The sequence below is a fragment of the Mastigoproctus giganteus genome, chromosome 10 (assembly GCF_048544385.1).
Source record: "Mastigoproctus giganteus isolate SK-2022 chromosome 10, ASM4854438v1, whole genome shotgun sequence".
NCBI lineage: Eukaryota > Metazoa > Arthropoda > Arachnida > Uropygi > Thelyphonidae > Mastigoproctus > Mastigoproctus giganteus.
The window spans coordinates 32,199,880-32,215,215 of NC_143584.1; the positions used below are offsets into that span (position 1 = coordinate 32,199,880).

A 15,336-nucleotide genomic window follows, 5' to 3' on the forward strand; every position below is an offset into this window, starting at 1 on the left:
AAATCTTATATGCATTTGTAAATAATAAATTATGCTGGAATTTAATTATTTATCCCACTCAACGACATATGCCATGTACTGTTATCGACTAACGAAGTTATTTCTCCACTGTTAAACAGAAAGCCGATAAACAGACCTTGTCAATGTACACGTCAAATGTCCTGCTTCATATTAGCATTCTACCGTAAATTCATGAGCCTGTGCATTCATCTATGCCCTGAAATCCGCCTTGATGAGATAATCAAATCCTTGCGCAGCTATCTTTCTACCTGAACAGATAACCCAAATTAAATATTCTTGGAAAAATGAATCACAAGTGACGTGCTTCAGACATTTCAAGCTTGGGGAAATCGACGGTTTAGGGAGCGAGAAAGGAGAAAGGGTTACGTCCAAAAACTCGCTATCGTGTTTAATTCAAAACAGCTGTTGCTCAGATCAAATACAGTTATGCACATAAAGATATTCCAAAAAAAAAAAAAAAAAATCTTCAAAATAATGAATATCATTTCTAAAATGAATTTGATAAAGTCATGTGGGTTGCAATAATTAATTTCCTAATTGTCTTCTGTATAATGAAGAGTAATGGTTGTCCCTAACTACCAGAACTTCATTGAGTACTTCCGTTAAGTAAATTTATCAATTCAGTTGGCAATACGAACCACTTCTGCAGAAGGAACACTACTAGGAACCTGGAGGGCACATAGATAAATGAGGCAAAGAGCTACGTCCCGTCCCTCTAGGGCATCCCACTTATGCTCTATGAATTTGTAGATGATGCTGAACAAATTATACGGCCATACTCTCATTTAGAATTATTCAAAATTCATGTTGCTCCTTTCAAGTATGGTTCTTTTTACGTTTACAATCCATCTCATCTTGGGAAAAGAAGTTCTGTATAACAAGAAGCTTATAGTACTATCAAGTTCTGTATAATTATTCTAGAGTACTGGGAAGGATTGTCACAGGTAAAAATGAAAAATCAGTTTTCTTTCTGATTGTAAAATCTTAATGATGGTCATTGAGAACTTCACATCTAGTGATATAAATGTAAATTATTGTTTATATAAACTTATTTTTAAAAGTGTTTTCAATTAAAATGTTAATTAAGCTTGCTATCTTAAGATAGAGTAGCACGATTTAACAAATTTTGTTTTTGGTAATATGAATAAAATATCGCGTAATTATTATATAATTACAAGTTAATTTCTATTAAAACAACTATAAAAAATAAACAAATCATGTTTATACTCCGGGACGACCACACGGTCCATGGAGTTCACAAGGTAGAAAGAATACAAGAAACAACACCGTATTTAACAGTCAAGGGCTTGAACTCTGGTCACTCAAAGCACATGTAGTTCAAGCCATCGTGATTGCTAACTACGAGTAACCATTGTATTCATGATTTATTGCAAACAACTTCTCTGACCTGGTGGTTATGCGTGTATAAACAAGAACATTTTGCAAAATCCAGATATAAACACGCATTATTAATAGCTGGATCCCATTTTCTTTGATACCCCTTTTCATTATACTTTGTCCTGGTGAAAACTTTTCGCCTTCTTCACCGTTGCGGAAAATGCAGATGTGAATGTAAAAATGTATTTTTTTTAAGAGACATCCAGAAACTCAAACTTTTAAAATTACTTCAATTCTTTTAATCGTTATTTATAGCGTTTTTATTACCTGAAAACCAGTGATCCAATGATTAAAAAAACGACCATTCAGCTACGGAGTTTATTTCTTGTTCTAAACTGCTGTCATGCAATGGTTTTTCTAAATTGTGGTCTAACAAGAACTCCTCTGATTTCTGCATCATTTAAGTTTAGAAAAGTTTCCCTTCAATAGTTAAAACCATCACTTTCTTTGTCCAAAGATTTCACAACTTTTTTTTTTGTTTAATTTAATCTAGCTTTATATTTCTATGAAATGTTCCGCTAATGGGCGCATAATTTTACATTACATCACTTTTTCCAGCCTCAAACTCTTCTCATGCTGGCTATCCTAGCAATATAAGTTTGTTCGATTGTCCAATGAGTAGAGAAAACAGCATCGCTTGGAAACTCATCAAATAAAGTAAAGGCAACACATAAAAGTGCCGACTTTAAAATCACCACATCTGAAAGCGATGTTCCTTACAGTTGAATGAATTCAATGTTTGGGATTTACTTTCGTAAAAGTCTTGAATTCAACAGAATGTCTACAAGACATCGAAAATCTTATTGTTTCCGTAATGTACTAAAACAGATTTTATATTTCTTCAGATGGATGAATGAATGGTCGTCATGCTTCAGCTTTGGGTCCAAGTACCAATTCTTTTATTTTTCTATTCAAATACACGAACATATAAAAGGAATCCTACACACTATAAAATGCGGGAATTTTTCTTTTTCATTTCTTTTTCTAAATACGGAAGATCATTAAGTCCACTTGATACAATTAGGTGAGATTCTTTGATACACTGTGGAATATAACTTGGGTCCACCTCTTATTTATCGGAATGGAAACTTCTTTACGTGTTTCACTACAGAAGCAACTTTGGACATCCTTTTCTAATTTTTCTGCTAATCGAAAAATCTAAAATTGAGCAGAAGCAATAGTCTTCATTGTTTGGGGGGGGGGTCACGTCATAGCATGAAACAGCGAACGATTTGCTATCCACACATAAATATTGAATTCAGACAGCCACGGTGGCATCTTTCCAGGTCTGACTGAACCACTTCATACAAATTATAACTAACAGTTACAAACTTAGTCACAGCAAGTTCTTATATCAGAGGACCCACAGTTATGACATTCAATAAGTTTTTTTTTCTGATTATCATATAAGAATACATTTGAATGGCATTCAAGGACTAGCACCATTCAATACATCCAAATATTAATCAGCACGCTATCTGTTTCTGATTTCTACCTGCCAGTAATTGTAAAACCTAATAATATGCCAAAAGGCCTAAGTCAGAAAGATGTAATAAAAAAAGCAATAATTCATCCAAATTTATCAATATACTGGCAGAATAACAGCTAGTCCAACAGATAGTACACTGAACAAATATGTACACAAATTATATACAGAAAAGAGGGGGGTTGGACTGACAGAGGATTAGAAATATGTTGAGGCTAAAAAAGGTGAAGTGAGAGAACAAACAGGATTGAAATAGTACCCCAATCGATCTCGAAGTCTTATAATTCATGAGACATAAAATTTAGAATATGACAGCATTCAGACATAAAAAGAAGTTCAAAGCATCAATTCATGAGGATGGGTCCTCGTATTTCAGTAAAGGAATAGGGATATCATTGAATATGCACGGAATCAACTAAGACTAGCTTATAGTAAAATATAGAAAATGTTTAGGCAAAAAAGAAAAAAAAAAAGAAATGAAAACATTAAATATTGAAAAGCAATAATAAAATCTATAAAAAAATTTTATATACTATTTATTAAATCAATTAAGATCCTTAAAATTATAAGAATAAGATACTCAATAATGTGATGTAATTATATTGAGAAAGAGAGAGACCAATCCTAGCATTGAAAACAAAAGAAAGGCCTTACCTAACAATACATAGAATGAAACTTGGGAAAAGGATCTACACCAACAACAACAATCCACCAGCTAACCAAACATCACTGGATAAAATAGCGATTACAAAGGAGCGCCTTACTGAGGTCATCAACAGTCACCCAACAAGTCCCCCACTGGCCCGGATAGCTTCCCTGTTTTTATGATTAAATTATGCAGTGTTTATATCATCGACCTCCTGCTTGACGCATACAACTCCATCCTCGAAACAGAAGCTTACCCTACCATCTGGAACACGTTAATGTTTCTCCGGTGCCAAAAAAGTCTAACCCAAAATCACCTAACGATTACGGACTAATTGCCGTGGGATGCACCTTTCTCAAAATCATGGAAAAAGCCATATTCCCTGCTCTTACCCATTACATGTTCGGCCAAAAACCTCCATACCTCCATAGTGTACTATCTCGACGATCCACGATCACCAACCTCATGGACACACTGTTCAGAATTGAAGGTACCTTAAGCAACAAAGAGCAACTGGACATGACAGTGTGTTCCTTGACATTAAGGCGGCTTTTGACAATCTGTCCATCCATGCAATATGTGCCATACTTTGCAATTACTTCAAAATCTCTGGCCACATTACAGTTCTCCTTAAGAAACTCCTACAGTCCAGAACCATCATCACCGCATTCTCTGCTCCAGAGGGCTTCCCCAAAGGAGTGTTCTCTCTGCGGCCCTCTTCGCCGCATTTTTAGAACACTTCCTCGCAAATCATGCTAACTTTACCACGTACGCAGATGATATAAAGTTCTTCATTGTCACAAAATGCCCCCAGTCTCTCCAGTCTATCACTCCAACTGACAGCTCCAACATTGGGCTCTCTCCATCAACAAGGAGAAAATCTCACACCTCTCTTTCACCAAGAAGGGAAATATCAACGATGTGAACATCATTATAGCGAACTCCCTAGTTAAAAAAGTAACCCAATATAAGGATTTGGGTGTCACCTGAGACAAAGACCTCACCTTCTTGCCTCACTTTAATGCCACTCGAATGAAAACATATGCGGTTTTATGGGCAGTAAAACAGGAGATCTTCAACTTCCACAAGCCGCACCTTATCATCAAATACATTCTTCGATGCATAATCCCAATTCCTTTACATGCCTCTACTATGTGATCCTCTTCACTCTCATCATACCAAGCCAGGTTCCTATCCCTGGAATACTGGGTTTTGAAATGGCTAAATAAGACTGCCGGTATAACACCTACAATCTCAAAATCTGTTCTAGTCACCAACCTTAATATGCTTCCTTGGAGATATCACCATCTCTAGGAACCTTCTTACTCTCCCTCAGCTTCTATCCGGAAAACTGAGCTAACCTGATATCTGGGATATCATCGCCAGACCAACACATCTCCATACAGATCGAAGCTGCGTAGCATGTTCTCTCTGGACAATATATTTCCACATAACTCCTTACAAATATTGAATAGGTTAACTATAAAAGTTGAGAAGACCTGCAAGGACACAACCTACAGATCTTCCACTCTTGCAGACATGTATGCCCTCGTCATGCTCTAGGTGGACTCTCGGAGATACTGCTCTATCCATGCTTTGTTGTATCTGTATGTACTGTTCTTTTATATGTTGCATCTTTATTTTTTTTTCACCAGAGGCTGTTTAAGGCCGTGTTTTGTATCTGAGCTCTTATTAAAACGAAAATTATAGTTCCTCAGAGCGGTTTAATATACTTAGAACATACAAAGAACGGTTTAATATACAAAGTTTAATGTATGTTCTAAGTATATTAAACCGCTCTGAGGAACTATAATTTTCGTTTTAATAATATAAATCCGGAGCGCATAGGCCTCTTTCACCGTATCTGAGCTCTGTACACGACGCATTTGTCTGTCATTATTTAATTTCTGTATTTAACTCCTGTCCTCTAGCTGCATAGCTATAAAGGGACATTTCTTCGGAAATAAATTTATATTAATAATAATAATTTATAATTCTGATATGAAAATAAGAACAACTTTGCCTGAAATATGTAACAATAGTGGCAAACGATGCAAGAAAGCAAACATCCTCTTCCACCTATCAATCTCCTTCAATTGTTTGTTTAGTTTTTTCTTGAATTTATTCAAATTATCCACTTCCACAAGTATATAATATGTGCCATACTTTGCAATTACTTCAAAATCTCTGGCCACATTACAGTTCTCCTTAAGAAACTCCTACAGTCCAGAACCCTATGTATTAGAAATCAGAACCATCATCACCGCATTCTCTGCTCCAGAGGGCTTCCCCAAAGGAGTGTTCCCTCTGCGGCCCTCTTCGCCGCATCATAGGTACAAACAAAGCACTTCTAAAATGTAAAAGAAGTGGCTTGCTTGTGCCTAAATTGGTTGAAATTTTGGAACTTAGTTTGAGTACAGATCAGTGAACATGAATTTCTGGTCTGCTATGAATCTCCTGACTACATTATTTAGTCAGGAGATTCATAGTGTTCCCAGAATAAGTGTTCCATCCAGTATTTTAGAAAAAGTCCAGTTTTCTTCATTAAAGCAAAACACGAGGAGAGTCATGTCACATATCAAAATCAGATAATATCAGAACTCCTTAACAAATACTACTGACCTCCACTGATTCATGAAATGGTTTCTACTCCAGAATAAGTGCTTTACTTTTGCCAAGTGAGGCAAAAACCATGGATCATTGTGAACAAGGGTATATTGCACTATTCTGTATATTGCTAAAACATACCAAGACTTCTACTGCAGTGGGGCCAAGTTTTTGCTGAAAGGGTGTTACTCTATTGCAACGAGCTAAAAATACCAGATAACAATAATGAACAATAATTTTAGGTTTTTATATGAATTCTGTCAAGCAAAAAGTATGATGAATCTGTTTGGTGAAACCGATCTTCTGTCCGACTGGCTGGCTTCCATCCTTCCTGGTGCTTCATTTTAAATAGTCAATTTAATGTCACTTTTGGGCCCCAAGAGCTTTCTGCTTATGCATGATCATGCATAATTAGACTTACATATTTATAAAAGAAATTCGATATTAGGGTCGGGTCGCCTGGTTTTGGATTGCTAGATAGCGAGAAATGTTTACAGGATAGAGGTTCGGCTCCGTCTAATATGAAAAATAGCAAAAAAAAAGTTATTTTATTTTTAAAAACGTGTGTATTAAGTGCCAATCAGCACAGTAACAGAATCGAACCAAATTATTTCTGAGCAATACACATAAAATAAATTCTTTATTATACACTGAAGAGTACACTATGTGATACTTTAGTATCGAATAAGGAATCTAACTAGCGCTCACCACTAAGGAATGGGTGCGGAAGGATTTCCCTTATTCAATTAGCAGAAAATTTTATTCTTAAAATTAAGCAAAATCTTGAAGGATCTGATAGGATGAACCTTCAGTATAGATTCAGTTCGTATCGGATGGCTTAAGCAAATAAGCTTTTAAAAGATTTAAAATCTTTTAGAAACTTACCTACAATATCTCAAAATCCTGCAAAAGTAAACGTTTAATAATGATAATAATAATAGTGGGTAAAAATATTTTTGTTCCATTACTACGTTATTAAATCCAAATTAGAATCCTTGGTCGATCCTTTCAGAATTTGCAACTTTTAGTTATCCTAAAAAACAAACGCCAATTGTGTACTATTAAATTTAGGTATTTTCCTTAAGTATTTAAAAAAAAAAATACCAAAAGGAATAAGAATATTTTTTACCTTTGAACTTCCTAGTTGGAACTGATCACGAGATCCGGGTATTTTGTCTAATATGACCCTACATACTTCTTTGGACGGTGCTCCCTTCGGCAATTTACCAGGTACGATACATCGAAATCTGTAACACAGAAGCCATCAATAACTAACGTTCAATTGTATCTCCAGAAAAAAAAATTCATTATTACTGGGAAAGATTAAAAATTGCACATTTCTGAAAGTCTAATGACACTACAGCTGCCCATGCACGTATAAACTTACCGACTGTTTTTCTTTTTAAGTCTTGAGGTCACATTGTGCTCTTCCTCAGTGTCAGATGCTATTAATCCACTGATAACTGTCGAGAACAAAATCCGCGCTACATCATAACTGGAGACAATTTAATCACATCTATGCACGTATTTATCAAAAGCATACTTTAAAGTGGACACCTGGCTTAGAACCAAGCACAGTATTCCGCTTGTGCCTTGCCGATAAGTGCCGACAGTTTGTGCCGTAACTTCTCCGCACTAATTATTAAAACGGAAGTCTTCGAGAATGAAGTGTTCGTACATGGTCCAATTCCCACCGTAGAAGAGTTTAAAAAAAAAAAATGAGCGTCATCGTCTCGTGGCAGGCTTGCGTCTTTGCATGGCTGCACCTGCGAAAGGGTTGATGTGACCGAGAGTTTTTGTATGATCCGCAGATGACAAAACCTCCATGTACCCTAGGTTCTTTCGCAAGCGAAGGAGAGAAGCCTTAAAAGCGTCGACTGCAAGTATTCCTTATCTTGTTATTTATTATAGATTATTTTTCTTCTTGGTAAAACCACCGCTAACCTCTGACTGTTTTAGAAGGCTTCCACTTTATTCGCTTTCCCAAGTCTTGTGATAGTACCTCGACTGCGCACGATTCATTTTAAATTCAGAAGGTTTTTTTTTCTGTTAGCATATAAATGGAACCAATAAGTTCATTTGATATGCTTCAGTTGTCACTAAAAATTCGATTTCGTAAACTCGTTTTATAGTTAATTTAACAACGCCCAATTCCTCACTGGGTTTTCTTCTAACCTAAGTGTTAATCTGGTCTTTCATTTTTTCAAAATTTCACCTCACAATTAAGTGTATATTGCTTGGGCACGATACACTTGTTGACAAAAGCAAAATTTTCCTTTCGACTTTGGCGGTTTTCAAAAATAAAGGATATTTAGATATAAATTAAGAACCTAATTGTTTATGCATGTATGTTAATACAAGTTGGCTATATTTCTAACAAATTTTTTTATCCAAGGGCATCCGGACATTAGAAGAGATGCACACTATGCACAAATTTTTTATCCAAGGGCATCCGGACATTAGAAAAGATGCACACTATGCATCTTTTGTTTCCATCAGAAAAATACGTAACGGACCAAAAGCTATCAAATTGACTAATGGATACATATAAAAAACATCTCTTGTCGAAGGATATATTCACCAACAAAATTAACGCTACGACCATCTTTCAACATTAATCAGTGACTTTGGAATTTTGATGCAGCTTGTAGATCCCCTAACATCCATTCATTTTACCAGGATCACGCTTAGAAGGTAATTAACGGATCTTCTTCCAAGAATGCAGCTGGCTATGTAATGTGCCTTTAAAACACTCATACGCATTCATTACACCTTCTCTTTCTCTCTCTCTCTTCCCAAAAATCTCTTTTCGCTACCAAGATTCTTGAACTAATGAAGTCTATCCCAAACTATCTCCATATTTTCTTAATTCTAAAAGATGGAGAAAGATGTGTCCCGCTATATCCAATTGGACAAATAACACCTGATAAAAATTTCTAAGGCGCACTACAAAGCCACCAGAAGATCTAACTAAACTTAGGAAATGCATGTATTTCCAAAGAAATGTCAATGTAATGTAGATGGCGCAAAACGCAATTGAAAAACCATACTGCAGTTTACCCTAGAAGTCAAAGATATACTGTGTGAATAAAAACGCCAAATATTGGTACGTATTCAGTTTTAATTTCTTTTCTGTGCAATGATAATAACAAATAAACGTCAGTTCATTTTACTTTATACAGTATATGCAGTTTAATTATTTATTTCTTAAATATTTTTAACCATTTGAATGCAGCTTTTATGCCACTTTAGGAATTTGCCAGCCATAGTTATTTTGTTGCTATAGTTACATTGTCAATATGGTAGTTTTTCGCTTGCCCAAACAGAACGGTGCTGTCAATCAAGATAAAATAGTTCCCATATAAACACGCACCTATGTGTGTGTTCTATCATCCGTTTTCTTTAAAGTAGCACGGCTATAAACAATCTAAGTTCCAGTGCTTATCCAGCCAATTGCGTTTGAGAATGAATGCAGGCGAATATTTTGTTTAAATAATTCGACTTTTCTGCCAAAACGTGTCTGGTTCAATCGAATGTTTGAACTTATCTTTCCTGATTGCCATTCATTCGTATTATTATTTTTTTCTAATGAAAAATGCCAACGTAATTAGTTTGTTCCTTATCTTTAGGCAATCTTTGCCAGTCATCGCATATCTGGGACTTTCCTATTCAATATATAATTTTGACGTACTGTGATCTGAAAACTATGCTACCATTATATAATACTTGAATAATCATCACTGAGCGGATTACTTGTTTAGTTCAAATCTAGAATCTTTTTTCAAAATAACAGAATACTATAAAAATCCAGAGACAAAATATTTAATTTTACATCCTCTTCAAATTTTACTAGCATCTTTTAAATTAAATGGTTACGTTTAAAAATAGTGTAAAAATATTTTTACACTAATTTATGCATCTTTTGACAGTTTCCAGTTCATACAGAGGTCTGGTGGGAGGAGTTAAACAACTTCTGTAAGACTCACCGGTCTTCAATGTTTGATTATAATTCTTATTCTAATGTACATGCAGTTCAATAAATGTTTTAGGATTTTCAGTATTGATTATTTTAAATTCTACTTAAATAGAAGTTACTGTTCCCATTACAATCTAACCTGATCTCTGGTATCAGGTTTCCTAACTTATTTTACTAGCATCTATTTTACTAGCATGCTTGAAATATCAGCATAATTTAATCAGCAATTCGAACAGTTATCAGGCCAGCACTAAAGTTCAAACTGATTTTGGTTGTTTTCAGACCTCACTTCTATGAGTACAGAGCATATTGTATTATTATTTTAATCTTTCTCCATAGTGACCTTTTTATTGTAGTTCACGCTCTTAAATCCTTAAGGTTTCTCAACCTGCTTCTAGAATAAAACAGTTACTAAGTAAAATAATAATTAAGTTAGATAAAAGGAGGATTTGCCTACGATACTATACTATGCTTCAAATAAAATTCTTTTGTACCTCGCGGTTTAGAAAAGGTTATTTAAAAGGGGGAATGCTTAAAAATATTAAACAATTTATATAATGTAAATATCTCTAACGTATTTAAAAACTACTAGTAAGACAGCGGTCATATCAAAATACGAAGGCTATAACTATCGCATTTCTTGATGAATAATTGAATATCTTTTTCTTTTTTTTGTCTACTTTATAAGTTAATAAGAATCGCATATTTCTCGGTATATCACCGGTGGCTGGGTCACTAACATTGAGCAAAAACTAAAAATAAATAATTAATAGAAGAAAAATACGTTTCCAAATAAGGCTGTGTGATGTGTTCTTGATTGTTCTAATTGTATGATGTTAATATCCACTTTAATCTAAACAATATCTCCAGTCAATGTTTACTGTACTTAAAAAAAAAAAAAAAAATTATTACATTTACCTTTCTGCGAACTGTGGAAATTTCATCCTAATTGGGTACCCTACTTTCCTAATGCGAATGGTCTCCATCATTCCCGTATAACGAAGTTGCTCCAGTACTATAAGCATGTCGAATTTCATGGGTGCTTTTTCACTGTTAGGCTTAATACAACGAACAAACCAAGGATTGCACCTGGAAAAAATTATCATTTCGGTCATGCATACATTTTGAAATAGAAAACAATTTTTGCATTTGCTGACAGTCTTTCGATTAAGCCGTAGAAAACAGTAAAAAGCAACCTTAATTTAACAGCACTTACTTTGCCATGGTGTCAACCAGACTTTGGAGAGAGTCGTGAAAGCGAGCAGCAACGGTTGGAGTCCGTGGTTTCATGGTCACAAACCTTCCGTTACTTTTGTTAATGGTTTTGGCAGCTTCTGTTGAATCTCGACGTTCTTGAAATATCTTAGAAATCATCTGTAATGAGTTAATTTTTACACTTTAATTTTTCACGTATGTATAAACCTTTTATGTAGGAAGCCATGTTATAAAGACTATGATAATGGCCTGGGAAGTTAATATTGAAATTTGATATTCATTTATTCATTCCAATAATGTTAAAACTTCAGTTTTACAGCGGTTTCACTTAAATGAGAATATCTGTATTAAATAGGTCTTGACTGCGGCCTAACTTACAGGAAGTTTGCTGGATATTAGAAGGTCGACCACATCAGCTCGAAGGGTGTCCCTGTTTTTATCAAGGAAACCATCGACGGAGTACCAGACTTGGCCGGCGTAATGTTTGATACCGAATTCCATAGAAGACATCCGGGGTCTACTGTACAGTTCATTGAGAGCATGGTTGTAATGGCACTTCTCCAGAAACGATAGGTCAGTAGCCTGAAATTGTAAAGACAGCCGGTTACTTTTGTCGCTGGAGGTCATAATTAGGATTGCGGATTTGTTCTAATTCTCGTTAAAAAAAATCTTATTCCTACACTCTTTTTCCTCCGGGATTGATGTAAATAGGTAAATTGTATTCCAAATTTTTCCTCTCGTTATATTTATAAATTAACTTGCTTTTATGATTAATCATAAATATATTAATTATTATTATTAATACTTTTAGTATTAACAAAACACGATATATTTGAATGAAATAAAAGCAAGGTTATTAGATTAATTTAATAAATTCAAATATTTAAGATACATTTAGTTAAATAACATTAATGAAATTCAAATATTTCTTACCTTTGGGAAATTGCTTTCATCATCCAACAGCGATAGTATACCGACTGGCTTCTTGGCAATGAGATGAAGAACTGGCTGGTTATCTTGGTAGGTAATGAGCTGCCATTCTATCCTCTCACGTGCGTACTCCTGCTGTTCTAGTTTGAATATATGTTTATTGAAATAGAACTGAAGTGTTTCATTCGCGTAGTTGATGCACAGTTGTTCAAAGCTGTTTTCCTTGAAATCCTAAAATGTTCAAGGTAATACACACTTTTTATAGAATTAAATTCTCCTAAAGCCAAGTATTTATTAAAAAATTTGAAGTCATTAAAATGGTTGCAAAATACATTTATTAAATTAATTAAGCTACATTACTATGAAAAGTTTACTTATTGCGAGAAAATTATAACATTTAGATGGAACAGAAACTGAAAATTAGTCTGAATACTTTTATTATTTTTAAAGGATTTTTTAGTGTTTTTGGAGCAGAATATTATGTCTATACAAGTGTGTGTTCACGGGTCGATATGTATGCTGTGCGAGCGAAAAAATTCAAAATGACTCATGGGAAAAACCCAACACTCGTTAGTAGTAATGAAACAATATATTATTCCTAACCACAAATTGATTATTTCAGTTCGTACGGTTAATATATTATTGATATGATTAAGTAATGAGTGTTACTTAAATAAAAAAAAAAAAAAAGGTTAACTTTTACAATATTACAGTAATAAATAGTTACAAAAGAAAAATACTTTATTTTTCATGTTAACGAAGGCAGTTTTTAACCTGCTTTTGCTTCCAAAGTTACAATGCCAACCGCCATCTACAGGCTTCAAATTGAAGGATTTTCTTGGCATTGTGATCATTGATAAATCCTAAAGTTATCGCGAGTGTTTTAAAGGACATTAACCTGCTTTTGAAATTATTATATTTGATTATTTAGTATTTTTTTTTATATTTTGTATTTTTCTATGCATTTGTGTATATAATACACAAATACATTGAAATTTTCTCCTTCATCTTACATATAATGAAAGTGAATTGCAAGAAAGGAAGTGGGGATAAATGGTACATAATTGGGGGCAGTCTTGTTTAAAATGAGGCGCACCACTGTACCATACTGTGATATTATGAGAACAGTGCTGCCATCTAGTGAAATCTAATTTATATTAAGTAAAAATGAGAGCGTACTTATTTGGTCAACTTTTTTTTTTTTTTTGGAAAGAAAGAATAAAATAAAAAATCGTACCTCGAACCCAAATATGTCTAAAATTGCAATTGAAGTCTTTTTAGCACCTTTGAAAACAATATTGTTGATTCGTTGGACTAGCCAGGAAAATAGACTTGAATAAAGAACCTTGGCTATGGCATCTCTAAAAAAAAAAAAAAAAAAAAAAAAACAATTTAATAATAGTATATAACGTTGAAGCAATTGCACAATTTAAAAATATTTAAATTTTCTATATTCATTTGTGATGAAGGCGTAACAAATATTATTAATTAATTAGTCAGAACTAAAATTAAAAATTAAGGTAATATAATTAAAATAATCGTGAAAGATTTTTCTTATTTTAAAATTTAATAACCAATCCAATTTCGTTCGCAGCCATCTTTTATTCGTATTTTATAGAGCAACATTAATTTACTTTATTATTATATTTTTGTTTCACTTTCAAACTATGAACGAACTGTATAAGACCGAAGTAGTCAAAAATAAAGTTTTTTACATACTTTAATGTTAGATATGATGAAAGAGATAGATACAAACCTTGCATCTAATGCTTGATCAATATTCAAGGGCGTCACTACACGTTCATTCCTTGTTTCCTGTTAAATAAACAATATTTATTAATACTGTGACCATTCTTTAAATAAAAAAATTCTATTCCTACCTTCTAGGTGTGGGATCAGAGAAGAAGTTTTTTTTTTCTACGAAAATACGAATGTGTATATGCACCATAATGCTAAAATACATTTATAAATTATTCACGAATGTACTTATCTTTATTTTCATTATGCAACTGTACGAGTATCATAAAACTGAAATTCGTATTAAATTGTTAAACACAATGTGATTTCCTGCACGACAGCTGCGCCATCTAGCGAGAGTATATCGCATTAATTTTGTTAAAGTTTATTTTTGCAATCTTAAATTTTGCAGTGTAGTTATTCCATTACTTACTGTTGTTCTAGTTGTAAGAGCGCGATGGATGCCTTCTGCCGAGAGCTGTAAAAGGTGGGATGCCCACCTTATTTCAGCATCACTGCCGATTTCAACACCTTCTTGACCATGTTTTAACTGAAAAAGAAAAAAAAAATGAAGGCATGGTGAAAACAAATAAGTTTTCAAATAAGTCCGAAACAGAATAAAGAAGGTATTGCAAAATAAAATAGAAATATACTGTATAACAGAGATATTAATGGGTAGAAAATAAATTTAAAAGCTGAAGAACAGAAATAGGTCAAATTCACAAACAATATTGGACAATCTCCTACCTGTTTCCTATGGAAATATATATTTCCTAAATGGAGGACAGAAGCCAGAATCCTAAATATTGTATCTTGTTCATCGCACGTAAAACTCAATACTTGCATGGCAGCTAAAAGCGCTCGGAAATCTTCAGCGTCGTCTTTTGATTGGATTTTGTAGGTCCCACCCTGTTAAGAAATAACATTTCTTATAGCACGGCGCTTTCTACTTGAGTTTAAGAACATAATCGTACTGTTTTTCAAAGTTCTCCTTACCTGGTTTAAATAGAAGTAATTGTCCGCCGATTGAACTCCGTATTTCTCTTTCTCCGTGTCGGACAGTCCAGTTAGAAGTTCGTAAAAAACGTGGTAATTCCTTTCATCTGCTGCCTGAAAAAATACTTTGCTTTCATAAGCTGGTTATTGATGATGAATTTCAATTAATCTAATTAAGAATAGTCGTTGGAAAGAATGAGGGAGGTACGTGTCATCCAAAAATATGACAGTAAATACATTGAGTACACTTTAATCTCCATGTTGACTCAATTGCGCTCCTTCACTAACAGCATCGCATATTCGTACTATGCGATAAAAAGCAGG

At 33.9% G+C, this 15,336-nt stretch overlaps 1 protein-coding gene across 1 annotated transcript in view; it reads right to left on the reverse strand.

Annotated features, from left to right (window-relative positions):
* The window catches only part of Myo10A (unconventional myosin 10A), a 207,813-nt gene that overhangs the window by 76,979 nt on the left and 115,498 nt on the right, over positions 1-15,336 (reverse strand). The window contains exons 10-19 of the mRNA XM_090384060.1: positions 15,013-15,126; positions 14,764-14,925; positions 14,450-14,566; positions 14,036-14,094; positions 13,517-13,640; positions 12,283-12,510; positions 11,728-11,931; positions 11,351-11,508; positions 11,053-11,223; positions 7,288-7,405 (exon numbers count right to left, since the gene is read on the reverse strand). Coding sequence (XP_090240186.1) covers positions 7,288-7,405; positions 11,053-11,223; positions 11,351-11,508; positions 11,728-11,931; positions 12,283-12,510; positions 13,517-13,640; positions 14,036-14,094; positions 14,450-14,566; positions 14,764-14,925; positions 15,013-15,126 — 1,455 coding nt within the window. The remainder of the gene's footprint in view (positions 1-7,287; positions 7,406-11,052; positions 11,224-11,350; positions 11,509-11,727; positions 11,932-12,282; positions 12,511-13,516; positions 13,641-14,035; positions 14,095-14,449; positions 14,567-14,763; positions 14,926-15,012; positions 15,127-15,336) is intronic.